This window comes from Apteryx mantelli, chromosome 5 (genome assembly GCF_036417845.1).
Source record: "Apteryx mantelli isolate bAptMan1 chromosome 5, bAptMan1.hap1, whole genome shotgun sequence".
In the NCBI taxonomy this organism is placed as follows: domain Eukaryota; kingdom Metazoa; phylum Chordata; class Aves; order Apterygiformes; family Apterygidae; genus Apteryx; species Apteryx mantelli.
This window is the reverse complement of record NC_089982.1, coordinates 706,752-734,059: the sequence shown is the minus strand read 5'-3', so window position 1 is coordinate 734,059 and position 27,308 is coordinate 706,752. Positions and strand designations below refer to the sequence as shown.

The 27,308-nt window shown below is 56.9% G+C and overlaps 2 protein-coding genes across 2 annotated transcripts; one reads left to right on the top strand and one right to left on the bottom strand.

The window, feature by feature from the left end:
- Positions 1 to 1,067: 1,067 nt before the first annotated feature.
- On the top strand, positions 1,068 to 3,093 carry MBOAT4 (membrane bound O-acyltransferase domain containing 4). The gene is made up of 3 exons (XM_013951182.2): positions 1,068 to 1,186; positions 1,712 to 1,927; positions 2,181 to 3,093. The coding sequence occupies exons 1-3, from the start codon at positions 1,068 to 1,070 to the stop codon at positions 3,091 to 3,093; spliced, it is 1,248 nt and encodes a 415-aa protein (XP_013806636.2).
- A 2,190-nt stretch (positions 3,094 to 5,283) lies between these two features.
- On the bottom strand, positions 5,284 to 25,044 carry PRAG1 (PEAK1 related, kinase-activating pseudokinase 1). The gene is made up of 5 exons (XM_067297298.1): positions 24,689 to 25,044; positions 21,661 to 23,495; positions 13,219 to 13,376; positions 9,263 to 10,002; positions 5,284 to 6,799 (listed from the first exon to the last, which is right to left on the bottom strand). Exons 1-5 carry the CDS (start codon positions 24,971 to 24,973, stop codon positions 5,762 to 5,764), a joined length of 4,056 nt encoding a protein of 1,351 aa, XP_067153399.1. The 5' UTR covers positions 24,974 to 25,044; the 3' UTR covers positions 5,284 to 5,761.
- Positions 25,045 to 27,308: the final 2,264 nt, after the last annotated feature.

Below are 27,308 nucleotides of genomic sequence, written 5' to 3'. Positions count from 1 at the left end.
AAATGTCATAGTATTTCTCTTTGCAATGACACTGAACTTACCTTTTCATATGCCTAAAATAAAGCAGATATCAACCAAGTTTTAATAAAAAGCTATGTTTCCATTTCTTTTGACTTTTCTGGGTTTTCTAACTACATCCCCCCCCCCCCAAAAAAAAGTGAAGTCTTGCAGGCTGATTTTCTTGGGTTTTCTGCCAGTTTAGCATGAAATACTGTGGCTGACATCAGGGGAGCAATAGTAACTCACTCCACATCACCCCAGAGGTCAGTTTTCAAATCACTTTTCACATCTGGTCAAAAAGAGGAGCTTTTGCCTTCCCAGACTGCTTTTTTTTTTTTTGAATGAATGTGTATTTTAAAGAGTTTATCAGCAACAACTAACTTCTACCGTGACACGTAGCCCAGTGATTCCATTTTTTTGTGCTTCTTTATTTTCTTGAAGAAAAACTGTTTGGGAAGAAGAGAACTATTTCTGGTAAATGAAAAGGCCCTGTGGCCTGGTCTGAGTACTGGGGCCCCATTGCGGAGCAGCAGGGCCCGTCTTCTCCTCTCTGCGACCAGGGGTGTAAATGCCAGGAGGTCTCCACAGCCACCCCATGACAAGCAGGGCAAGAGCTGGGAGAAGGCCACAGCTCCTGAGGGTGAAGCGCTGAGCTGAGAGGAAGGACCAAGCCTGATAAATCCCTGGATGTGACTGGGGATTTGCTCTGAAATGCACCCCAGCCTGATGCACGTGGCAACCCAAAGAGTTGGTTGCTCTTATCTTGGCGGCTCGCTCTCACTCCAGCGCAATGGCTCAAGCGTCTGGCAGAGCAAACACCAAGCCTAAATTTTTTCCACCCGCACACAAACCTTGGGACAGAGGTGCTTCAAGGAGTCAGCGCTGACGAACGCAAACACTGTGCTCCTCTTCCTGCAGATACCTCCGTTTCCTTGGTCCTGCTCCTTTTTTTTTTTTTTTTTTGCAGTTTGTGGTGTGGTCACACCACATATAAAGAAGAGCCAGAGCAGCCCGCGGCTCGGTCCTTTCTCCAGGCGTCGGAGGCCATCAGAGAAGCAAGTGGCTCGATGCGCTGGGCAAACCTGCTTGTCCTTTGCCCCGTGGCCTCGTACCAGCTGGCGGCTTTCCCCTTCGCTGCTCTCTTCCACCACCTCAGTGCTTCGGGGCGCCTCTCTCCGACTGCCCGGTATGTGGTCATTGCCCCCCCGCGGCTGAGCTGACCGCTGACAGCTTCCAGGGGCTCTCCCAGCCGGAGGCGCAGCAGGGCGCGTGACATCGAGACCTGACTGACACGGCTAGGGGCATTTGTAATGTCTCAAATGTGAGCTGTCCCTCATCCCCTCTCTACAGTGGGGCCGGTTTGGGGTAGTTATGGCCAAAACAGCCTTGTCCGACACTCCTGTGTTGTCAAAGAGGGGTTTAGGGGTGCATCAGCATGGGTGCATGGGCAAGAGAATGGGGACTGCTTCGGGCATGACTAGGATGGGGAGCAGGGAGCAGGGCCAGCAACACCCGTCCCAGTCCTCCCCATTGCCACGTGCCGCCACGACGGCCCCAATGGCCTCTTGGCCCCATGGAAGGCTAAGGGACGAACTGCAGGGATACCAGGGAGGCTGCTGGCCCTGGGTGAAGCCCCACCGTCAACGCAGAGCAGGAGTTTCAAGCCTCATTTCTCCTAACGGCCAGCCACGGGGCATCCCTTCCCTTCCAGGTACATCTCCCTGCTTGCCGGAGGATGCCTCCTTGCCGGCCAAGCCATGGGCAGCTATGCCACGCTGCTCCTCATCCCCGTGGCCAGCTCCGTGCTCGTCCTCCTCTCCGCCAGCCCAGCGCATGTCCACACCTGGGCCTTCAGCCTCCAGATGTCCTGGCAGACGCTCTGCCACCTGGGCCTGAGGAGCCAGGAGCTGGACCCACAGGACATCAGGTAACCCCCCCTCCTGCTCTGCCTCTCTCCTGCTCCCCCTTGGAGAGCTTGGAGCCCTCCCAGGCATTTCAGGAGGGTGGAGAGCCCCTGAGCCAAGCGAGCTCGCTGTTCCCCAGCAGCTGGCCTCCCCTCGCCACCTCGCCTGTGCACGGTGGGGATGTGGGAGGCACGTCCTCCACGTACAGCCTTGCTGCTGTGCCTGCAATGCTCCCTTCAAAAGACTCCCGGCAGCTCCTGGGTACTTTCCTTCCAGGTCTGCCGTCATCCTCTCTGCCGTCATGCTGCTGACCCAGAAAGTCACATCTCTGGCGCTGGACGTTCATGAAGGGACCGTGACACTCCAGCCCAGCCAGGGGCTTTTGCAGCGAGCATTGCCTCTCTGTAGCTACTTGCTCTTTTTTCCAGCCCTCCTAGGAGGTCCCCTGTGCTCCTTCAGGAGGTTTCGGGCACAGATAGAGTTCCCGGGCACTTCCCACCGCCCGCTGGGGGCTGCTGGCCGGAGATGCCTCTGTGCACTGGCTCTGCAGGTGCTGCGCACACAACTGGAAGGTCAGCTGGCCACCATGCAGGGCTGCGCTGGCCTCAGCTGTGTGCACAGCATGTGGACACAAGCCCTGCTCTTCAAGCTGGCCTACTATTCGCACTGGATGCTGGATGAGGCCCTCCTCGAGGCAGCAGGCTTTGGGCCAGAGGCAGGTCAAGGCGACCTTTCGGGCAGCGACCTGTGGGTGCTGGAGACCACCAACCGCGTGGCTGTCTTTGCTCGAACCTGGAACAAGAGCACATCCCGCTGGCTGAGGAGACTCATCTTCCAGCGTTGCCCTGCCCAGCCGCTCCTCGCCACCTTTGCCTTCTCCGCCTGGTGGCACGGCCTCCAACCCGGGCAGGTCTTTGGTTTCCTATGCTGGGCCATCATGGTGGAGGCCGACTACCGCATCCATCCCTTCCTCCGTTCACGGGCTGCATCACGCGGTGCAAAGCTCCTCTACCATGGTGCAACCTGGCTCTGCACCCAGCTCATCGTCTCCTACATCCTGGTGGCCATAGAGTCCGAGAGCTTCTCCGAACTCCACCTGCTATGGACTTCCTCCAACAGCATCCTTCCCCTCTCTTACAGCCTTGCATTGCTGCTGCTGCTGCTCACCAAGAAACTGAAGCAGAATTGACCACATCCTCAGCTACCTTGTGCTGCCAGCTGGGGAATGTCCCCACACACATGAGCACACAAGGCAAGAAGGCTATTTGTCAAGCAGCCTCATATAACAGCAGCTCACAGACAGGGAGGGAATGGGAGAACCGGGGTGGCTTTGGCTCCTGCGATATCCCCCCAGCTTCGAGGGATGCTCTCAGGCAGGGCAGGAGAGGTCGCAGGACCACCGAGCAGAAGAGCTCCCAACAGCACTGACTACCCTGTATTTGCCTTGGGGCTTTGGGCCTCGGCCTCACCCCAGGTAAGAAAGCAACACTCCCCTACCAAACTCATCTGTGCTATAAATGCACCGGTCAACAACTCTGTCCAGCTCCTGGGGACCTGACTTCCATGGGGATGGGAGGTGGGTGCAGGGAGCCATGGCCTGCCAGCTTTCTTGCACGCAAAGGCCGCCAGGAGCCTGGGCACAGGGAAAGGGGCTGGCAGTCTGTCTGGGGGCAGCAGGAGACAAGAAGCAGCCCCTTCCCCACTCAGCAGTACCACCGGGATAGACGGGTCTGTGATGTTCAGCCTGCAATTGCCCCTTGGCCCCTTCCCCGCGGCGTGCGGACCCTGAGCTATGGCCCCCAGTTAGCGCTCTCCTGCAATCCCCCAGGCTGGTGACATGCCAGGTCCCCAGGGCACTTCCCCTCTGCTTTACTGGGGACAAGGATGCTCTCTCCCCTCCACCATCCTTGCAGAGGATCCTGGCCACGGGGGTGCCAAGGATGCCAGCTAGGCACAGCAGGGCTACCACCTAGGGGCGGCCCAGCCTGCCCAAGACAACACCTGCATCAGGGCCGGTGGTTGTCACTAAGCTGAAACCTAGCATGCCAAATGGATCTGAACATGCGTTATTTATGTGGGCCAGCTGGACGTTTGGCCACTTCTTAGGTCCTGCTGAGTGCCCAGCCCAAGCCTTGCAAGCCACTTGCCTCAAATAAACTATATCTCCCTGTGGCCAGCACAGCTGACATTAAGTTTGTTTTTGTCACGGCTCCATCTCTCTCTGCAACCTTTGGTGCTGTCCTGCAGAGCTGCCTCCAACTTGTGCCCCACATTCATGCTTACAAATCCAGTCATTTCTTCATCTTATCTATGCAAAACAGGCTGGGCTCCTTCAGGCAGGTTTTCCAGCTGTTTAATCACTCCCACAGTCCATGTGAGACCACGTGCAGCAGGCCAGGGCCAGGCTTTCAACAGCAACGTGTCCAAGATGCTCCATGGAGCAGTGTTCATGAGCCAGAAGGCTCCTGAGTCATGCCTATGTTGGAGGGGAGCGGACACAAGAGTCGGATGCGAGAAAGCCAACGTATAAAAAAAAATCGCTGCCGACCACAGCTGGAGCCATCCTGCATTCTTTCAGCAGGCAGGGACGTGCAAAGCTTTCTCCCTGCGGGGATCGGGGGGAAATCCATCACAAATGGGTGCCCAGCCAAGGAACCGTTCCCTCCCATCAGCAGCAATTGCAGCCAAACAGATAACGATCCAGGTGAGAGGCCTGGAAAAGATTCACACAAAGTGTCAAAAAAAAAAAAAGGGGGGGGATTTAAAATTCCTCCAAGAAATCACGCTGGTTCTGGAGGTGAATCAAGGCTAGAGGAGAGGACTCATGCATTTCTCCCCGTTTTGAGCTGGAAGGGGGTAGACGAGCCTGAGCGAAGCTGCCTGCTGCTGGGCTCTCTCAAGGTGCCCTGATCCTGCCCCTGTTCCGCAGGCAGCAGAATTGGGCCCAGGAGCAGGACAGCTCTGCTCTGCCTCACGTTGGGGGTGGAAGAGGGCAAAAGCAGCCCGACACCCTTCCGAGGGCCGGGGAAAGCAGAGCAGTCTGGCCCTGACTTTCTCCCCGGGGCCTCGGAGGCGAATTGGGGATTTTCCATTTCATTAACTTTACAAGGGGTAATTCCCAGCATGCGGCATCATCCCTGTGAACGGCCCCAGCCCAGCCCAGCCCTCTCTTCTCGATCAGCAGCCTGCAGGGCTGCAACACTGCGCAGGACGGGGATGCTGCATTAGCATCCAGAGCCAGGAACAGGCAGAGGCTGTTGAGCTACCCACAGCAGAAAGGACAGGCTAGACACAGAAACGAGCTGTGGGGTTTTTTTTGTTTCTAAAGAGAGATGCAAAACAGATGCCAAAAGCAAAGACCCGTGAACGTGAAAGCCTCTCCCCGTCCTCCCTTGCAAAGGAGCATTACACAAGTTGCTGTTGTTCCCCAGGAGAACGGGGACAACTCTGCTCGCCCCTGGTGAGCGGACCTTGTTTCCAGGCAAAGAGACGCTGATGCTTTTTGGGGCGGGCAGGAAAGCAAAGGTATGGTCCACGGGCGCAGAAATCATCTCCAGTATATCGTGCTCATTAGAAACACACACACACACAGGCAGGAGTTTATTAGTCCACAGACCTACCATACCGTTAAAAAAAAAAAAATCCCCACCCCAAAACGGGGTGAGTTCCCAGTTTCGCCTGCTCGCAATTGACAGTGCTCAAGGCAGCAAATAAGTCTGATGCGGATCGGAGCGCAGGGCAGGAGCTAAACGCACATTCACAGCGGACGTTCCTGCCTTTCACGTACACGGGGCTCCGTACCTTTAGCCGCGAGGAAAGCGGGAGCCCTCGGCCGCCTCCGAGACACACGTCCGAGGTCAGAGCAGCTGCAGCAGCTTTAGCGTGTGCAAGAGAGAGGCGGGCTCGGTGGACGCTAAATACTGGCAGCACAGCCAGTCCTCCAGTTCGACGCTCCGCTCTGTGTCCACGGCCCTCTCGGCGAACTTCATCATCAGCAGGGCACGCTTCATGTCGACCCAGTTCCGCAGCGCCTGGCGGAGGGCTTCCTCGTGGTTGAGGGGCTGCTCGGCGAGGTCCTTCCGGGGCCCCCAGAGCAGACACTGCAGCATCCGCTTGGCCTCGGTGATCCGCACGCGCTTTATGGGATCCGCTTCCAGCAGCAGGTGGGCCAGCTGCTGGAGCCCCCGCGAGTAGATGGACAGGCTGGGCAGAGCAGGGAGGTCCTCAGGGCTGTACTCCTGCTCCCTGAGGTGCACCTTCTCCTCAAAGGGGTTGGGCTGGTGCAGCAGCTCGTAAATGAGAATGCCAGTCTGAAACTCATCAAACTTCTTGTACTGAGAAGCCGACACAATCTCCGGGGCCAGCCGGGCCTGGCTCTTCTTCAGTTTGGAGTCTCCAGCTCCTGGCTTCTGTTTGGCTTTCAAGAAATTGCTGATGATGAGGCGGGGTAAGTGTTTGTCATCTTTGGCTTTCGCACAGCCCATGGGGGGCTTGCAGGGGACAAGGAGGAGGTTCTCCAGGCACAGGTCGCGATGGATGATGCCATGCTCTTTGAGATGCTCCAGGCCATTGCAGAGCTGGAGGAGCAAGAAGCAAACGCGGCGTTCATACAGCTCAGGCTTGGCCTGGTGCAACGCCACCGAGTCCCTCACGAAGTCGGCAGTGGTCTGGCTCGGCACCTCCCGGGTGATGACCACCACGCAGTCGTGCTCGTTGGCGGGGCGGGAGGGACGGAGGCCATCCACAGGAACGCTTTTGCCCCCATCCGAGGCCAGCAGCATGCTGGAGGGGACAGAGGCCACAAAATGCCCACAGTCCTGCTGGATGTTGAAGTGGACTGGCACTGCGGGGCTGCAGTACGAAGCGGCCACCTTCGACTCTTGAGCTTTACAAATCTGCCAAGAGAGACCAAAAGCGAAGCAGAGCGGGTCAGCGACAGAGACAGGGCAAAGTTCCCATCCCAAAGTTCCCAAAGTTCAGGGGTGGGTTCCCATCTGCAGCTGCTAAGGACGACCTCAGTACAAGCAGGACCCCCCCTGTGACGCAGGAGACACTTTGCAGAGGGAAAAGCAAAGGCTGTGGCTAACGATGTGCCACCTGCATCCCTGGGGATGGTCAACACTTGCGTGGACGAGGCCCCGAGCAACCTGAGCTGGCTGTCAGGGTGGCCCTACTTGGAGCAGAGCTCCCTTCCCACCTAAACCCTTCTCTGATCCCAAGTCCTGGAGCCACTTCCATATCCTTTGCAACCACTCCTTTTCCTTGTGTCAGCAATTACTCTCCAAGCCCTGATCAATGGCTAAGGAAAGCCAGCCACAAACTGTACTCGACTGGCACAGTGAAGAAAACACTAGGGAGAAAGTGAGAGTTTACAACGGGCTTAGAAATATGTGAGAGTCCAGCAAACTCAAGGAAAAAAAAAAAAAAAAAAGCATTTCCAGTCTAGTTTCTCGTAAGCCCACATGACTTTATCTTCATTTTGTTCTATGTTTTAGCATTATGACTGCATTAAAGATTGAACAAACCCAAACCCAGGTTTATTATAGAGGTATCCATTAACTCTCAGACCTTCTGGCATTCCTATTATATGCCTTTTTTTTTTTTTTTTTTTTAATTTAGAGGTGTATTTATATCTCACCCACAGGAAGCAGCAATGGGCTGAAACTCAGCGTAAAAGGTTTCAGACCCTGGAGCACGCCGCTGGCATGCGTGCAAAATCGGACAAGAAATCAATTTCGCTTCCGAGTTAAAAATGAACACAAGAATGGAGCGGAGCTGGAGCAATGGGCTGCTTTTGTGTTCCTCTAGCGGCGGCCTGAACCGAGGCGTTTGCAGGCGATTTGCTCAGACGAGACGATAGCGCCGGGAAGGGGCATTTCGAATCCCTATTGTCCTCTCTCCGCTAAACAAAAATGCCCTGCTGCGGCTGCGTGCTCATTCTGCGGAAAGATAATTTCCAGGGAGTTGGACAGGCTGCAGATTAGCGCGGCGGGCTGCAGCGAGCCGCGGAAGGTCCCCGAAGGCAGAAGCAGCCTTCCAACCCCCTACCGAACAAGCGGGCTCGTTCCTCCCTGCAAAGGGAGGAGGCGTACGGCTTCGGAAGAAGAGAGGAAATACTCCCGGGAAAGAGGAGTCCCCGACAGAATACACGTAGCCGGACGGAGCGAGGGGGATCTTCCCCGGCCAGCCGTTCTTCGCGACTTTGGCCGCACCGGAGGTGTCCACCACGCAGCGAGCTCCAAGTACCGGACTCTTGCAGGAGACGCGCGTGCACGCTCCAAGCGCTGGGCTAGGGGCACCGGGGCAAGCCCTCACCTAACCGCTCCGGTTGGTTGCTTAGAGCTCCCCTGTTGGCTTGGCTGCGCTTTCTTAAGAGCATCAACTGCCTTTAAAGTTATCACTTAACTAAAACGTCCCCTTGGGGCTTGCACTGGTGGAATCAGTTCAGCGGGGCTTTTTATTCCTGCTTAATGCATCTCTGGCAGTGCTTTCTCGGCAATTATTTCAGGTTTTGAAGATAACCTGAGGAATCGGCAGCAATGAGGTGCCCCTGGGGTTGAGGCAAAGCAGAAATTAAAGGCTCTGTGTTCACGCAGTAACCCAGGTCAAGATCCCCAAAGCCATGGGATGTGCATGAAACGGGTTGCACAAGCTTGCTTCTCTAGGTTTAAGGGAGCTGGATTTGTGCATCGAAAATTTCCATTTCAAACACAGATTTCATACAGTTACGGGAAATATATTTCAGATCTGACCTTAGACAGCACCTCTAAGTCAGCCTTGCACTGTTTTACTGAGATCTGCAACATCTTAAGGCATGTAGTTTCAAGATCATAGAAGCACTCGCATGGTTTCTGGGCCAGACCTTCCACTTTAAAGGCACACAGAAGGAAACAGCCTGTCTCCTGAACAGCTTTTAATCAGCTTGTGTTGTCAGAGGTGAAAGCCTCCAAGCTTACAACATAATATTTCTCTAGAGAACGAAGATTTTTTAGAGAAAACGGTTGGGTTGCAGACCCTACTGTTCTGCAGCCATAAGCATTTGACTGACACTTGCTACAACGAGAACTACTTCTCCAAAGTGATCTTTTGCAAGGGGTGGGGGAGGAACGGTAATTTTGGTGGGGGTTTCACTTGCCAAACTTCAGTTAGGAGAAGGACAAGCACCAAGAAAACAGGCCACCCTGGGCTGATGGTGCTTCCCAAAGTCTGCGTCCGACCGTCATTCCCAACCATATGCTGGACACAGGGAAAAGGAGCTTGGAGGTTCAGTCCCAGCTCTGCTCGGACCCTGTAGCTCTTTGCCTCATCCTCAACTACAGATGGGGATGAGCCTGGGCACCTCCCAGGCACAGACCTACCTTCACAGCATAGGTGGTGGAGGGGTCCTTGGAGCAGGTGGCACAGTAGTATATGGCGTCCCCCGAATCACAGCAGGGCTTGTTGCAGGTCAGCTTGAAGAGCGACCAGTTGTTCTCGTTGAAGTGCAGCTCATTCTTCTGCTCCCGCATGAAGCAGTCCTCGCACTTGGCGACCAGGCGGCGCACGGACTCGGCGTAGAGGGCCCCCAGCTTGGCGTACACCCCTTCCTTGCTGTCGATGTTGCTGAGGAGGTTGTGGAGCTGGAGGCTGGAGCCCGAAGACACCTGGCTGGACACGCTGAGCTGCGAGGAGGAAAGGGCCTGGTGGTTTCTGCTGGGGATGCAGGACGCCGTGCTTTTGCCGGCGGCCGAGCCCCAGGAGCCGTTTCCTTTCGAGCCTTTCTCCAGGGACTCGGAGGAGGAGAAGGCACCAGGGGGGCCCCCCAGGCACGCCGGGTAGCCAAAGGGAGACTCCTCGCGGAGGCAGACGTTGCTGTCGGAGTGGCTGACGTTCAGCCTGGGGCCGGCGGCGCTGGCCGCTCTGCCCGAAGAGGCCGGTCCCCAGAAGAAGCCATCCGGGGAGGACACGGCTCTGCTCACCGTCTTCTTCTGGGGCAGCGGGGGCGGGTGGCTGGGGCCAGAGCGGGCACTGTCCTCGCAGGAGTCCGCGGCAAAAGGGATGGAGGGGAACGCTCGGCTCTCGGCTGCCGGCGGGGAGTGGCTCGGCTCCGACGAGTGCCCTAGGAGACAACGACACGCAGAAAAATGGGCAACGAACAAGGGGAACGGATGGTCCTCACCAGCCGGGAGCACCGGTCCCTCGCCGCATCTCCATCGCCCCCACAAGTTATCTCCACCAGCCCCCCCCACGGAGCAAAGCCCCTCGGCCCGTCTCGCCCAGAAAGCGAGAAGCAAAGGAGATGATTGCACCCAGACCCGAAGCGCGAGCCTCATCAGTTAAGATCTATTGCACTGAGAGGGTTAGATATTTGATCCAATTCAGTGCAGCAGGTCTTCAAGGCAGGCTGCAGCGGCCACCTAAAAAAAAAATCCCCCTCCCCAAACCCTTGCCTCCGAACTGCACACGCAGTAAAAAGCCAGGAGAGGGTAAATATTTAAGCCATGACATCACCCGCGAGGCGGTGAGAAATGAAGCGCTCGGGGGCGGTGGGGAGGGGGGGGGGGGGATACTCGTTCGGCAACAAACACTGAAACAAAAGCCCGCCGCATCTGGGAGCTGCTACCCGGCGTCTCGTTTCGGCGCGATAAGGAAGGGGAGCGTGACTCACGGTACACGCAGCTCCGGCTCGAGCTGCCACCGGAGCAGCCCGAGGAGGATATTGAACTTGGGGTGGTTTTGTTTTGTTTTTTTTTGCCTCACACTGGGCAAGGTTCAAATCCTAGAGGAAGGCCGGAAATTTGGCCGGTTCCCCCCCGCAACCGGGCCTCCGCCAGCGGATTCGCGGACTGCTTTGCTCGGAGGGCAGCCTGGCCCCGCAACGTAGCCGAGCCCCAAGCAGCCCAACGTGCCGCTGGCACACAAATTTGCCTAAAGATGGGTAAAGCCCATTGCATGTCATGGAGAAGGGGGGAAAAAAGATGACATTGAAATAAAGAGCAGTAATTTCAGGTTGTGGAGATGTAACAAATGTCGAGCGGAGGGGTCTGCAGGGGAAATTTAAAGAAGGGACATAATTATTTCAGAGAATATTCTACATCGCTTGAACGACAGGTGGGGCTTTCAGCAAACCCGAGCTCTGCTAACGCCTGCACGCCGCCGCAGGCCTTGGAAGACGCACGACGGGGTTCTGCTCCGAGCAAGCTGAGCCGGCAGCGGGATCTATCGCTCTCTTTGAGCTCCGCTCCCAAAGCTGACGTTTTCAGACCGGTAGCGAGCCCTCGAGCGCGCAGCAGATCCGTTCCCCTAGCCAGGCTGTGCACAGCTGTGCCGGAGCAGCCTTAATGGAATAACATCAGCTTTCACGCGTCGCTTCCATTGCCAAGGCTTCCTGGATGCTCCCGCTACAATCCACCACATCCCGAGCGACAGCGTTGAGAAATGCCCTGGGAACCGGGATCAACAGCAGCGATTCCAGCTTCCGCGGAAGTTCAGCTTCCCCCAGGAGGCAGTTTCGGCACCCCGTCGCTCACAGCACGCTCCGAAACGGTTCTTCAGAGGCTGCCGTCAGCCAGCGCGCGTCTCTCTTGCTCCACCTGCACGCCGGCCGTGTCCGATTCCCGCCACGGCCCTTGCCCCCGCTGTCTGCCCGCACCGGACACCCAGTCGCGGAGCAGTCAACCCAGGTGCCTGCGCCGTACCCTGCCCGCTCCACGGGAAAGATCCCCTCCGTCCCACATCTCCCTGCTGAAACACCGGCGAAACCCCCAAGCGGCATTCGTCGGGCCCAGCACCTCCCGCCACTTCCAGTCCCGGGGGCTTTGCCAGCGGATGCAGCCAGGAGAAGTCCTTCAGCACGCAGCCTAAGAGCGACACAACGGAGGCAACTCCGCCGGGACGCGCAGCCGAGTCCCCCCGTTTTGAGGGGCCGGATTTACTCGGGCGGCTGCTCACGGAAGAAATGTCCGCGCTCTAAACTTTGGCACCCGACCCACGCGCTTAGCCCCGCAGACGCCAGGCAGCTCTTATCTCTTCTTAACGTGCTGCTGGGCTCTGCCCCCAGGAAGCGAGGGAAACCCTCTCGCGACTTCCCCGACGGCGCTCCGCACCTCCGGCGCAAAGTCCTTCTGCTAAAGCGTCCCCCCCCCCCCCTCACGTTTTAACGAACAGCACAGCCACTTAACTCGAGCTGAGCTCGCTCGGTGACTGACTGCATCACTTCTTGCTCGCATCAGCCAGAAAAATCGCACGCTGCTTATTCATTTCCAAACTGAGCTGAGCTTAAACAGTTACTCCTGTCAGTGGAGGCAGAGAAATCCTCTTGCCCCACAACATTTTTGACAGCAATCTGCTCCTGTGCCCAGTAAGTAAAGACCTAACACACGTGAGTTTTTTTTCTACCCTGTAAAATTTTCTGGCACGGTCCCACCTTCAAACTCCAAGTTAGCAGTGGGAAAAATGGAGTTTCCAGAGCTCTTGCTCTTTGACTTTATTGCTGCAAATTGTTGCTCTTGGAGAGGCAGAACTTCCACTACACCGAGGCTGCTTTTGCAAAGGAAATACTTGCTGAGCTGCTGAACATGTCGGTACATGCCTAAGTCGCACACTTATGAAAAAGGTGACTTCATAATAAATATTTTTAGATCTCAGTTAAAGGGGCGAAGGCAGATTTTTCCCCTTCAAGAAACAGCTGCAAATACAACGAGACAGAGAGATCACCTCTAGCACAGGACTCCTTCTGGTACTCCTCAGATCAGCGGAGGACTTCCTACGGCAAGGCCACCTGTTGCCTTGCGCAACGTACGAAGCACGTGCAGGACGAAGCACACGCAGGACGAGCCCAATTGCTTTCAGACGGAGGTTTTTATCCAAACAAGAGGAGAACCACAGGATGAACGGTTTGGGCGCCAGCCAATTGAAAAAGAGAAGAACGATGATACCGGCCTGACTGCCACATGCATCTCACAGAATCACAGAAGGGTTGAGGCTGGAAGGGGCCTCTGGAGATCATCTAGTCCAACCCCCTTGCTCAAGCAGGGTCACCTAGAGCACGTTGCCCAGGACCACGTCAAATATTCCAAGCACGGAGGCTTCACAACCTCTCTGGGCAACCCGTTCAAGTGCTCAGTCACCCAAGGGCACCATCGAGGGCACCTCTAGGCCACCAAGAAGCAGCAGGGCAGAAGCGGCAGACGGATGAAGGGTTGCTGGGAGGGGTAGCTCGCGGGACCCTCGCGGTCCCGGCTCCGTGGATCCTGCCTCAGGGGCAGGGCTCAGGATGTGGGTAACCACTTCCTCGGGCCCGACGCTGCCTCTCCTGCACCCGACGCTCGCTTACCGCCGTCGCTGCCGGTGCGCGTGTCCGAGTCGAGGCTGTCGGTGGAGCCGGCCGTGAAGCTGACGTGGACGCTCCTGAAGGGCGGGCTGAGGCTCTCGGCGGAGCTGTTGCTGACCCTCTCCAGCTCAGCAACGCTCGGGTCCATTTTCAGAGCATGCCTAGGGAGAGCGGAAGGGATGAGTCAAGCAAAAGACGCGCCGCGGGCGCTCGCACGCGGAGATTCAGGCCAAGAGCAGCCCGGCTTTGCCCCCCGCACGCCCCCAAAGACGCGGTGTAGCCATGTACCCTGCCGTGGTATCTCGGGCCCGTGCGCTTTTCTTCTTTCTCCGGCAACTGGGGAAAATATCCTACCGATGCCGAGCACGTTACAGCCTTGCAAAGAGCCGGCCCCCATGACAAAACAGCTGTGCTCGAGCAGAGAAAAAAACCACCGAGCCAACATCATCCAGCACCAGGCGACACCTCCGTCCCCCAGCAAACGCGAGGTCCTGGACTAGGTCCCTTCCCAGCCAGCCCTCTCCCGCCATCGCCACCGGCGTTTGCCGTCGGTAGAGCTCCCGGGAGAAGGGAGCGGCGTCGCTCCTCCCATTTCACAGAAGGGCAGGTCGAGGCCGGGCTTCGGAGCCCGGTTGCCTCACGGCGGGGGGGGCGCAGCTGGGAGAGGGGTCTGCTGCTCGCAGCTCCGCAGGGCTGCACGGGAGCAAGCGACACCTTCGGAGACGAGAAGCGCGCTTCTGCGGAAAACGAGAGCGTGCGCCAACCTCGGGACCTGCTGCACAGCTTTTAATGCAAGACCTACTATTTCCCACGCAGCTTTGGCTGGGGGGGGGGGAAGAGAGGAAGGAAAAAAAAATTAAAAAAGCTGTGCTTACAACCTCAGTCTAAACGACCGACTGTAGGAAAGCAGGACTTTTCCCTGAGATAAAGAATTTCCCCCGCGTTTTCTTCATTTTTGCCTCCCCGGAAAACAACGGGAGCTGTTGAAATAAGACAGCGGCGCATCGGGGCATGGACACCCCTCACTTTGGTACGGCTCAGATCCTACCGGGTGCGAAAGGAAGGCTACCTGCCCGCTTCTTTTTGGAACGGAAACTGTCAGTCCGCTGGGAAAAAATAAAATAAAATAAAAAATAAAAATTCAACGCATCGTGCAGCAAGAGTGAAATCGGTTAGCGGAGCACTTGCGAAAAAGAAAAAACGACTTCCCCCCCCGCCAGCTATCTCGCTGGAAGGTATCCGGCGTTTCCTAATCAGGCGGCCGAGCGGCTGTTGAGAAAGACAAACAAAAGACATGCACAACTGTTTTCCTGCGACAAACCGCTCACACGCCCAGAATTCCTCCTCTTTAGCAACCCCGGCGCGCGGCAGATGCCGGGAGCTTTTTATTTTAAGGTCGAGAAACGTTTCACTCCACCTCGGGACAAAGCGCCGGCTCGCTAGGTGCTGGCGCAACCGCGCGGAGGGTAGAAAAGCGCGAGAAGCCCGGAAGAAACTTCTGCTAGACTTCCTCGTCCGCGTGAGCCGCCTCGCTCTAAAAATATTCAGGGGCTGAGCAAAATAAGCGCCCTGAAAGAAAAAAAAAAGAAAAAAAAAACCCCACCACCTTGGGTGTAAGTCAGCGGAGACGCTGGTCTCGCACCAGCGATGAGTTTACCACGTGCAAGTCGGTCGCCGCAGCAAGCCTCTCGGGGACGATTTGCAAAACTTCACGTGCACCACGTAATTCGCAGTTTAAAAAAAAAAAAGAGGAAAAGGAGACAGAAAGAGAAAGAGAGAGAGAGAGAGATACACTGGGGTTTTCAGCTCGGTTACCATGAATGCTGCTGAAAATAACCATCTCCTGGACTCAGATCCTCTCTTTTTTTTTTTTTTCCTTTTTTTTAAATACATCATAAAAATATGTCTTTAGCCCATAACTATCTTACTCAGGAGTTTATCTTTTAGTAACTTGGGGGGAAAAAACAAAAACCAAAAAAAAACCCACGCACGGGCGCACGCCGTCTGCCTCGGTAAGAATCCAGGAAGCGTTCGAATCCATAGGAGGAGAGGGAGATTTTTGCAAGAGAGCCGGTCTCCAGCTGCGCCGACCAGAGGCTTCCTGACACCTTTCCCCCCCCCCTCCCGACATGCCCCCGCAAAGAAGCGTCGCTGGGTTTCCTGCTTCCTCCCCATCGCTGCAACGCAAACGCCCGGGGCCGCCTTACCCTCCTGGCGCTCGGGCCGAGCTGAGACTTTGCTCCGCGGGGTGCAAGGTCCGCCGCGCGCCGCCCCACCTATCGCTCCGCGCGACCTGGCGGCCGCTGGCACCGTTTCGCCGCTTCCTCTCCGTGCCGCCGCGGCTTCTGCAAAAATGCAGTTCCTGCCGCGGCGCGACGCCGCGAGAGAAGCCGCTCGCCGCCGAAGCGACATCCTGCTCTTGTTTCAGACGCGACGGGCTAACGCCGCCGGGAAGCACCTCCTGCAATGTGCACGCATTAAAATACCGGCAACCCCTCCAATTCACCGTTCCCCAGATTTCCCATCCCAGATGCTGGCATCCAACTGACTTATCCACGTGATTTCCACAGTCCTTCCTAAACCGAGTCGAGGTTGAAAACAGTGGTCTCGCAAAAATACAGTCTGCAAGCCGATATCGTTGCCGAGGGAGCCGGACCATTTGCAAAGCTCCGCGTTGCATCTTTGGCCGGGGCAGAAGAACGCTTCGTGTCTCTTGGGCGTCACGTTCACGAAGCAGCCGGTTTAGCTCGGCGTTTGTGCACGGACTGCGGTCCCATCTCACACCGCGCTGGAGCCGCAGGAGGCCAGCGTCGCGGGCTGCTCCGCGCCTTGCGCTTCTTGGCCAGGCGGTGGAGATGGGCACCACACGACGGCTCCTGCCTCGTTTCTCCTCAAAGGAAACAGCCTAACCCAGACCGAACGCGTTTGGCCTCGGGAGTTTCCAAAACACCTGCTGCTTTTGATTTCTCTGTGTCTAGCGACCCACGAAGCCACGCACGTTTTTCAGGGTTGCTCCACCGGCAGAGCAGCAATGCAGCACGCCGTTGCTGTCGCTTCGGCGGGGGACGCTCTGCATCCCATCAGGGGACGCTCTGCAGCCAAAGGAGGTCCCGGCCGTCGCGGCACGGCCAGGCGCGGAAGCATCCAGGCCGTTCCCGCTCCTAGAGAAAGCGTCCTGGGGGGGGCTTCACCCAGGGAAAGCACATTTTCATTCATTGCAACCGCTTTCTTCGCTCAGAATGAAACAAGTGTCCCCAGAACCCTCCGGGCAACTGTGGGCTGACAGGGCTTAGCCAGATGACGGAGACGACGAGCTTCATAAATCATGCAAACGTGGGAGGGAAGCAGAGGAAAGCAGGGAACCCAAACAAATCCCCGCGGACCAAACCGCGCTCCAGGATGAGACGGGCTGCAACGTGAGCGGGATACCCCCCCCTTCCAAAATACAACGCTGCAGCTAATGCACGACAAAGAGGAAAGCCGGAATAAATTACAGCTACTGTTCTAGCGTCAAACACAACACATGGCTGAGCATAATTACTACACAAGAGGAAGCACCGTTGCACCATATGCTTGTCTGTCACGAAACATGAATAATTACATCTTTCTCCTCCCTCCGCTGCTACTTCTTTCAGCATCTTCCTCTGCACGGTTAAAACCGGCATAAGGAGCTTGCAACGTCTGAGGCTTGCATTCGTAGTTACCCCTCCGCTCCCAGCCAGCGGGGGAAACCAAAAATCAAGGTGACGCGAAGAGACGGTTTTAAAACGCTCGCAGCTCTGTCCCGAAGCCGATGATACCTCTCCTCCCCGTACCAAAAGGATTTTCTGCAGCACGGATTAGGCTGGAATGAGTGTTTGCAGCCTGGAGGTCCAAGGGGAAATGTGGATGGGGTGCGGAATTAAGGTGGTTGGTGGGTAAAAATTGAATCACTGCACCCCTCTCCGAGGTGGGTGAGAAGGGCAACAGATTGGATTTCACTTTCCGGCACGGCCCCTTAAGCGGCAAGATTAGAAGCAGCAAGAAAAGCGCACGGCCCTCATTTTAAAAGAAACGACCTCTCCTAAAAGCCTTGTCTGATAAGTCACAAACTTCAAAAATGATCCGCTGGCAGAAGCAGCATGCGAAATTCCTGATTAGTTCCAGACAGAAATCATGGGGGGGGGGGGGGGGGGATCAAAACAGCATTTAAGAAAGCCATCTCCAAATTTGGCTCTGAAAGACCGACTACCTGCCCGTGCTGGAGTGTGATTCTTGACACCCACCTTTCTTTGCTCTCTCTTTCTCCTTTTTTATTTTTATTTTTTTAACTTGGTCCAGATTTTGTGTGTTTGTGTGTGTGTGTGTGTGTGTGTGTGCGTGTGTTTAATAATAATAAATCTGCCTTGTCCTGGACCAAACAGCATGTCCCTGCTGTCAGCCACGGATGATGCCATCATGGAGAAGGGGTGAAAATCTGGGACCTTCCGATTGCACAGCAGCTCCATGAAACTGGTCCGCTTTTGCCACCAGGGCACATCCCGACACCAAGCTCCAGAGAGAAACGGATGCCTTGGGGATGGCGTTAAAAGGAAAAAAAAAATCCTGTCTCCAACGTGGCGCTGCTCTGTCACAGCCCGATTCCCGGCAAGAGATGCACAGCACGGTCCCGCTAGCCAGCACCATCGACCCAGCAAGGGACTTCTCCTGGTGAGCCCATTTCTAACATCGCCATCGTGCGCAACAGAGGCATAAATTTCACCAGGGATCCATTCCTTGCGACAGGTAACCAAAGGACACGCTAGAGCACTTCCCATGGGAAGGGCCTTTAAATCACCGTTGCACGCGTAATTCCTGCGGATCCTGGTTCCCCCAGGGAGCCCTTCCTGTGGCCAGCTACCTCCCCAGCTTTGGAAGAAAACCAGCTGCCGTTTTCCTTTTCCAGTCTCTTTCCTCTCGTGAAGCCACAGTTCGAGCCATTTTCCATCTCATTCCGGACCATGCAAACCTTAAATATCTACAGCCTTTCGAACAAGCAGGGAAAAGAATCATACAGAGAAAGAAGAGATCCAAAATGTCTTTATATAGGGAGAAACAGGCACCAATCCATTATTTTCCCTTTGTGCGTCAGCTTTTAAAGCTGTCTATAAGCACTGCTTCAGCCAGCCTGGGAGATAGCGAACCAGCGTTTCCTCAGCGCCTGGCAGGAATCACTCTGCTAAATTTTTTTCCCTTTTAACTGTTGGAGCCAAGATGAACAACAACAAAAAAAATCCTAATGTGCTACATATTTGCTTTTTGTTTCTCTGCCTTGAAACTAGTTTGAACACACATGCGAGCTTTCTTTAAAACAAGCAATTAAGTTTAATTAGGAAAGCCAAACAAGCAGGCTTCATTTTCCACCACGAAATCAAATATATTGCTACAGCTCGAGATCTAGAAGGAAAAAGGATGGTTGCACACTCTTCTTGCAGCTGAGCTAAACCCTCGCCTGCAACAGTCCTGGAGCGCTGTAGCTCCAGCTACAACCGAGTTACTTCATTCAACCAAGGCCAAAAAATGCTCATATTTGCAGGGTGGGTTTAGGCATTTCCTGCAAACCCGGCAGGTTTGTTTGCCTCTGCCCGGCGAGTCCCCTGCCCTGGCTCTGCCCTAGCAAGTGGCAGCATCCTTCCAGCACACGGAGGAAACGTGGACCTGAATGGCCTTAATCTTGCCCCAACTCCCTTCATCGGCACAACCAGGTGAGCAAGGAACTACAAATCGCTGGAAACGCTATGCCCCAAACTGCCAAGACCCTGTCACAGCCAGGTCTACACCAGCTTCATCTATATCCATCCACTGAAGGAGCCTTTGCAGCTGTGCCACCAGCAAACATCTCAGGCTGATGTGCTCCACCACCGTGAGGGGACTAGATCGGTGTAACAGCAATATAAGCGGTTCTTCCAGTATGGACAAGCTCATGGGCACAGACGGCCCAGGCCGAGGAGAGAGTGAACGCATCTCAAAGCCATCTCCGTGCGCAAGACCTCCTCCCTTCTTTGGGCGTTTGGCTGCAGCCCAGGAACACGGAAAAAGACGTTCCTTCAGCACCGGGCGAGAGGCATGCCGTCACCCGAAGCGGCAAGCAACGACGGCCCAGGGTAACGCAATCCGGCTCCGGTGGTTATAACCGGTCGAGCACATAAGCAAAGCCTTCTACCGCCACGTGCGGCTAACAACGCCCCGGTCCCTGCACTGACACGCTCAGAGAAGCGGAGCTCCGGACGAAACCGAGAGCGCGCTCAAGGTAAACACGCGGGACCAATCGAGCCGGGTTTGCACGGCTTGCGAAACCCGCCGCCGCCGCCTTACGGAATCGCTCCTCGCCGTGGCTGCCGAGGGCTCGGCAGCCGGAGGGAGGGCTGCGCCCTTGGAGACAGGCGCCCCGGCGCTCAGCTGCCGGTATCGCGGCGTTCGGGAGGCGAGCGCGCGTAGCGGGACCCACCGCTTGCAGCCGCAAGAGGAGAAGAGCACCCACCTCAATCACCTGGCGGGGCTTACGGCTCCTCCGGAGATCCTGGTCACAGACGTCACGCGTTCCATGACCTCCGCTTCCCTCCCCTCTTTCGCAGAGGCTTTTCAGCACAGGAATGCTTTCAAGATGACTCAGAAGCAACCGCTACCGTTGGCATGGCCTGATCGCACGGGCAGCCTGAAACAGCCCCTCCGAGGAGCAGAAACTGCTCCGTACTCCTCAGGAGGGATCAAACTGGCACGCGGGAGGCGACTGCTGAGCATGCGCCTGACTCGGAGCGCGGCTGGTCCGGCTCACGCGGATGCCCTGACGCATCGGGAGCCTCCTGCCTCCGCTACTGCGTGATGGGTTGTAACCACCACAGCTGGAAATGGGACTCCGAGCACTGCCAGGGGAAGAAATCCTTGCCCCGGATATGGGGAGAGGGCTCTGTATGGCTCCTTGTTTGGAAGCAGGAGGAGATCCCAGCACTGCACGTGGAGGATGCTGCTGGGACATCCGTTGCTGAGTTTGGGTGCCACCACCCTTCTGGCCCGCCCAGCAACCTCTGCGTCCGGAGGGGAAGAAATCATTTCCTGGAGGACTTTCGGCAGGTCCTAAATGATCATTCCTCAACAGCACCATATCACGAGAACTCTCTGCACTGCTGCACTTCAGCAACGCTCCGTCTCACGTGGCAAAAACAACCTCAGCAAAAAAGCAGCCCAGCAGGAAGCCCAGCACTAAGGAGAGCTGAAGCCTCTTGTTCATCCGTTCCCTTTCCTTGAGGAATCTAATTTGTTCACCACCTAATTGATTTAAAGCACTAGTTCTCCAGGCTAGCCAACCCGAAAAATGTTGAAAATTCAGTGCAAGAAGAAAGCGGAGGACAAATCAACTCAACCACAAACCCATGCTAGAGGACATTGATGCCTACGCATAAGTCTGACCAAGGACCCCAAAAGCAAGTTCTCTTTCAAACACCCTTCCCTTCTTCTCTTGACCTTTAAATCAAGGGGCTGGAGACAGATCTGCTGTGCAAGGCCCAGTTCCATATAACAAATCTGAAGTATGCGGTGAAGCAAATGCAGGACACGCGCAGAACGTGAAAGCATCCCTCCCCTGTGATCAGACAACCTAATCCATCAGTTGCATGGAAAGGAAATCAATCTTTCTTTCTCCGTTTTCTCTCTTTTATTTTATTTTTTTTCTGATGCACATGCAACTGCAGATACCGAATGTAAACAAAGTATTGGAAGCCAGGTTTATTAATTGCTTAGCAGAGCTCCTTCCTTCCCAGATGGACAGCTCGCCCTCATTCACATTCACTTTGCAGAGCCTGCTGTCACTCCGTCTCCAAACCCGAATTCCGGGAGAGCCACGGCTAGGGGAAGGCTACCTGAAGCTCGGCAGCTCCCGCACGCCGCCAGCACGCGTTAGACAAGCTCCAATTACTTGCTCGCGGGCAGGACTCCCTCCCTGGGAAGCTGCAGCTTCGAGAATCAGTCTCTAAGACAAGAAGACACCAGAGCCAAACCGCAAACGAGGATTTCGGAGCGCCAAGAGAGGGAGTTGCCCGGTGCCACCTCCGAGAGCGGCTTGTAATGCCGGGTTTTGGGTCATTACTCAACGCTGGGGGTCTGTGACGACGGAGAGCAAAGCTGGCCCAGAAACGCCAGCCATCCCGGGCAGAGGCACTGTTCTCACTCGAACATCGCACCCCAAGGCAGCGCGTGCGGCCCTGGAGGGCTGCAACCAGCACCCCCGGCATTCGGGCCGGGACTCGCAAAGATCTGGCGTGCTAGGGAGGCAGTTTTACAGCCGCGCAGTCACCTCCCATACCCCCGGAAACCCACCGTTAAACAGAAAGGGAGGAACGGGAAGCACCTTCTGGTCGATCGACCCCTGCAACGAGCATCGCGACCGCAAACGCTCAGGACGCTCGCGCGCACCCTCTCCCCTGGCCGTACCTGGACTGCTTTTTCGGCGGCGGTGGCGGCGGTGGTGCAAATTCCACGCTGTTGCTCTTGTCTTTAGGGAAATCAAAGGAGAAAGAGGATGATTTGCTGATGCCAGCCTGGCTCTCCGGCACCGAGCAGTCGCCGGCGAGGTGGGCACCAGCTCTTCCGTTCTCCGCTCCCCCCGCCCACGGGGGGGTTGTGAGCCCCTGCTCCTCCTCCTCCTCCTCCTCCTCCTCCTCTTCCTCTTCCTCTATCCGGCACTGCTTGCTCCATGCCGGGGTGCAGTGTTTCTGCCTCCTGTCGCAGGACGAGCCTGCCGTGCCTCTGCTGGCCTCCTCCGCGGGGACCCCGCTCACGTGAGCACATGGAGAGCGGGACGCTCCGAAGGCACCGGTATCCGTACAGCTCCGAGGCAGCAGCTGAGCGCTGCTTCCATCACGGCTATCGTCGTCACCAAACCTTGCTGCCGGGGAGCTGACCGGGGGCGCGCGAGGCCCCTCGCTACCCGGCTGGCTGTTCTTGGACATCTTTGGGGGAATGGCCGGACTCTCAGCAACGGAGGTCTTGGCGGGAGGCGCCAGGTGGAATCGCGGGCCGTTTTCACTTCCGGACGCTTGAAAGATCTCTGCAGGCTCAAAGGCAGGTGACGAGGCCCCAAAGTCGGGGTGGGACGTGGGACTAACGCACGGCCACTGCACTCCCACGGCCGAGTCGGGGCTGCTGAGGAATATAGTCTTATGGTCATCCTCGGTGTGCGCAGTCATGACAGTTATCTTTGCCGCTACCTGGGCGGTGGAGTCCTGGTGCTCCTTCTCGGCGCTCGAAGCCCGGCCACGGTCCCTCCAGGCGCCGTCGGCTCGCTCCCCGCCGGGGCCGCGGGCCGGCTCGTCGGGCTTTGCGTGTCCGCCGACGCCCTTCGGCTGAGCCTTCCTCCTCTTGGTGCTCTCCGCGTAGATGGGGTCGCCGCGGGCCGGCTCGGCGAGGCGGGAGCGCCGCGGCTCCACCAGCGCCTGCTGAGGAGCGCTCAAGCCCTCGGGCCGGGGGCCTCCGGCGAGGTCCGGGTCTCCGAGGAGAGGCGAGCAGTCGTTCTCCCAGGGGGGAGCGAAGGGAGCGCTCTCGGGCGGCGAGGCAGCCTCCGAGCGGGGGGCCGGTTTTTTCCTCTCCGAACGCGAGGCGTAGGGGAGAGGGTCGCCTTGGTCGTTGGGGATGCAGAAGGCCACGCTCGCGGCTCTGCGCTCCTCGTCGCCGAACGTCACCGCCCTGCCGCTCGGCCTGGGAACCTCGGGAGCATCCCGGTGCCTCCAGCCCCAGGGAGCCGGGCTCTCCTTCTCGGCCCGGCAGCCCTTGCCCTCCGCGCAGGGCGGCTCCTGGGAGACGGGGTGCTCTCGGCGGCAGTCGGCGATCGAGCAGTACTCGCCCCCCTCGCCTTCGAAGCCGGGAGAGGGGTGGCCGTAACCGCCCTCCTCCGAGGGGAGCGCTGCTCCGTCTCTCGCCCGGGAAGCGGGGCTCCTGCCGGGGTCCGGAGCGCTCCTCTCCGCCAAGGCAGGCGGGCGAGGGCAGAAGGCCCGACGCGGCAGGGCGAACTTGTCGTTGGCTCGGTCCTCCTGCCCGCTCGCCTCCGCTACGAACGCCAGGCCGCGGACGGGGACGCTCCTCTCCGCCCGGCTCTCCGGGCTGCGCAGGCTCACCGCGGAGTAGCTCGGAGCGCAGCGAGACGAGCAGTCGTGCGGCGGGCTGGGCGCGAAGGGCTTCCGCGCGCCCGAGGCGCCGCCGAAGCCGTCGAGGCGGATCCTCTGCGCGTCCGCCGGCTTCAGGAGGAGGTGTTTGCCGGAAACCCAGCCGACCTGCACGGGCCAGAAGAGACAAACGCGCCGTCAGGGTGCGCGCGCGCAGAACAGAAGGGGAGCAAAGAAAACGCGCAGGTCCCCCGCAAAACTCCTGGGGCGCTCGCAGCCCGTCTCGCTCCGTGCTCACCCCGCTGCTAACTAACCGCCGCAAACCTTTGCTACCTAAACTGCACTCGTCCTACTTCCCGGACCGTTTGCAATCCCCGCGTTGCTGACAACGGCGATGCACCGAATAAGGCATTCTCCTTCCTCTTTCCACAGGGTTCGCGGCCGGGAACGTTTCCAGCTTGTCATCCTGTCTGTGAGTCAGTGTGCAATTAAAAATTCAGCAAGGGAAGGAATATTTGCGCTTCCCCTGCTATTTTTGTTTCATTTCACACCACCGCTCAAGAGCCGCACGCTCCAGAGCGCAGGCACAGACTGTCACCGGATAAGCCCGGCTACGCTCGGCAGGAGCGACTGGGGAGCAGGCGGAGAAACGCATCTGAAATCTTTCTATCTGCAGGAAATCTATCCCGATTTGCGCCATCTCGGGTCGTTTCTTCCGAGAAGCGAGGGAATTGGCTAAACTGCCCCTCTGCCTGAAGACTGCCAGCCGTATCTCCGCTCTGAGAAGACACAGTTTTGCAGGATGGAAAGCTGAGATAAAAAGCGGGAGAGCAAAGCGGAAGCGTAACGCCTGCCGCCCCGTCGCAGGGTCACAGCAGCCTCTCTTTTCCCCCACATCTGCTAAGCGCTGTGAGCTCCGGCTGGGAGTCAGCTGTGGAAAGACATGAAAGAGATCCCGGGACAGTGGGAATCCTTCCCGCTCCTCCGCTCGCCGAGGGAGAGGAGAAGCGGGAGAGGCAGGGCGCAACGCGCGCCTGCAAAGCAAACCGCCCCGCCGGCGGGAGCCTGCGCTCCGTGCCCTCCATCCCTAAAGGAGAGGCGAGGCAGAGCAGCGGGAGCCTAGCAGCGGATGCAGCGAATGCACGGGCGCCCCTTGGCACCTGCCTCACGAGCACCGTCTCGTTCAGCGAGAGCCAAAAACACTTCCGGAAGCCGCCGTGCATCTTAAAAACCCGAGGCAACGCCAGGAGGAAAAAACAACGGGAAGGAAACGGCCCGAGCAGGTATTCCTAGTGCTCCCCTCTAGAGGTGAGTAACGGGAAGGTGTGTGCCGAATCGCCACTCCCTTGGTTAATCATTACCTGCGACAGATCCGAATTCATATTCATATCCGCCCACGGGTCGGAGACATCCGAGCTGATCATAGTCGGCTTCACGGCAATGGTCGGCTTCGAGAAAGAGGAGGTATTTACACCTTCGTCTTCCGACACGGGGCTCTCGGGCTTGGTCCTGCCTCCATTCGGCAGCGCGCCGCAAGCACCCGCGGCGGGGGCCGTCTGCAGCCGATGGGAGCTCTTTGGGTTGAAGCAGTTCTTGCAGGAGCCGGGCTTCCAAACGTGTTCCACAAATTCGCCGCACGCGGACATCTTCGGATCCTCTCGGCTCAGACTGAGAGCCCTCCGCGTCTTCCGCACCGTCTGCTGCTGCTCATTTTGCGTTCGCTCCCCGGCGCCAGTCTTGAAGACCGCCTCGTTACCTGCAAAAGCACAACGCCGTCCAATTAGTCTTGTCGTACGTGAAGACGGCGAGGTTTTTAATAGGAGAGGGTTATAATTGCGCTTAGTCTGCCTTCGTTACAAAGGCTCATTGTTTACGAGGCCTCTTTCACAGCCTAGCCAAAGCCCACACAATCGCTTAAAAAGCCTCAACTTCTAAGCATAACTCTATAATAGAGAAGACATCAAACAAGCAGCATTCCTACGTGATTTAATTCCCCGTTTAACGAGCACTTGCAACCAACCTCATGCAAGGTTTAGACCAAGGGTAAAGGAAAGAGGTCTTGGAAATAGCTCTTCAGAGCCCCAAAAGCAGAGCCAGGCAGGAAAAATTCCTTTTCCCAAGTGACATCCCCTCTCCGGAAAGTAAAAAAAGGGCTGGAGATAGAGCGGCCAGGACCGGTGCCCGTGTAACCAAGGGGACCAGCAGCAGCCTCCCTTCGCCCAGAAACACCGCCGCGATTACTGGGGTCGCGCACAAAGGCTCCTCTCCCGCCCGGTGCGATGGAGAAAGGCAATCAGCACGTCTGGGGCTGGCACCGATGCGAGCAAGTGCCTGGCAGAAAGCGCTCGCCTGGTTTGCCAGGAGCCACAAATAACAGTGTCGGCTCACTGAAACGATCCATTGTCTGCACAGGGAAAAACGTTCTGCTCTTGGATTACTCGCAGGCGAGGATCCCTTCCCATCTCCCTTCTCCAGAAGGAAATGCCCCAGGAACAAGACATTCCTGCATTCCTGTCCGTCCCCCCCACGCAGCCGAGATCGCGCTCGGCCAGAAGCTATCCGGAGCTAACAACTTTGGAGATGCTTTGGGCAACGACTCCCGCCAAGCTCAGCGGATTAGGGAAGAGGAGATGAGGCAAACGCAGCTAGAGCAGGAAAATTTCAGCCTGCTGCTAGGGATGTCACGGCACACCGGCTCCCCGCATCCCTCCACAAGGTCCTTCCCCGCGTGACCATCTTTAGGTCATCATCTCCCAAGCCAGCGGACACCAACGCAAGCCAAAGCAAATCAAGGCTCCCTCCCTGAGGGTCTCCGGGCAGTTTTAGACTCCGATCGTGACAGTACAGGAGCAAGATTTACCGGTCTGATCCTTCAAGCGCTTCCACCACACAGGCCTACCGCAACAAAGCCATGGTTGTGGCCGCTTTCGCACCTGCAAAACAGCCCACGCGTTAGCAATGCCTCCCGCCTCTGGGCGCAGAGGTGCCGTGGCCGTCCTCTCCGATGGCAATGCCGAGAAGGATGGAAAACAATAAAAGCCTGGGTGGGACACAGCAAACGGAGAAGAGCCACCAACCCGCACGCACCATCTGAATTCAAACATCACCTGTGGGACGTTTTAGAAAGGTATTTCCATAGGTTTCACAGGCCCCAAATTAACCGAAGGAGAGCAAATCACTCTTGGACACACACCAACACACCGTACTTCAGCAAGGTTATTATTTGCAAGGAAACAGGCTTTTAAAAAATTATAATAGTCTTGCTTTGCTTCCTCTGAGATTTGGCAAAGCAGCATCCGGTCCTTAATTGAACAGGGGATTGCTTTCGGACTCCGACCATCCGCTGAGTCAGTGGGGATGATCTGAATGTCCGGTTATTAATTTTATCAGCCCCACTGAAAAAAAAACAAATAAAAGTGTTACGATGCAGAGAGGCTTAATCCCAGGATGGAAGCTGGAAAGTTAGCCATGCCAGCGGCTACCATGTCACCCGAAGTTTAACGTGAAACCCGGCGAGATCCAGCAAAGAAAGAATCAGAGGGAGGAAAGCAGGGATCGGAGACAGAAAAAAAAACTCTTCGTTTTTTTGATTTAATTATCAGTGCTGTCAGGTCTTTTTTTTTTTTTAAAGATTGGGATTTCCCTCCTCGCAGCTAAAACAGCGGTGGCTTCTCTGCGGCCAAACCGCCCTGCAGGTGACTGTGTCAGCGGGGCGGTTAAAAAGCAAAGGAGCGAAGCCGCGCCGAGCTTTGCGGCCCAGCGCAGGGAGAGCAGCGGGGCCGGGGGGGGGGGGGGGGGGGGGCCGGAAAGCAGCAGCCGGCTCGGAGGGCACCCTGCGGCCCCCAGAGCCTCCGCGCCCGCCGGGCCAGCGGGCAGCACGCAGGGAAAGGATGCTGGGCAAAGGATGGGTATTATTTGCGACATTTATATAGGTTGCATTTCCGTGCACACGCTGCACCGGGGCGGCACAAGGATGCTCCG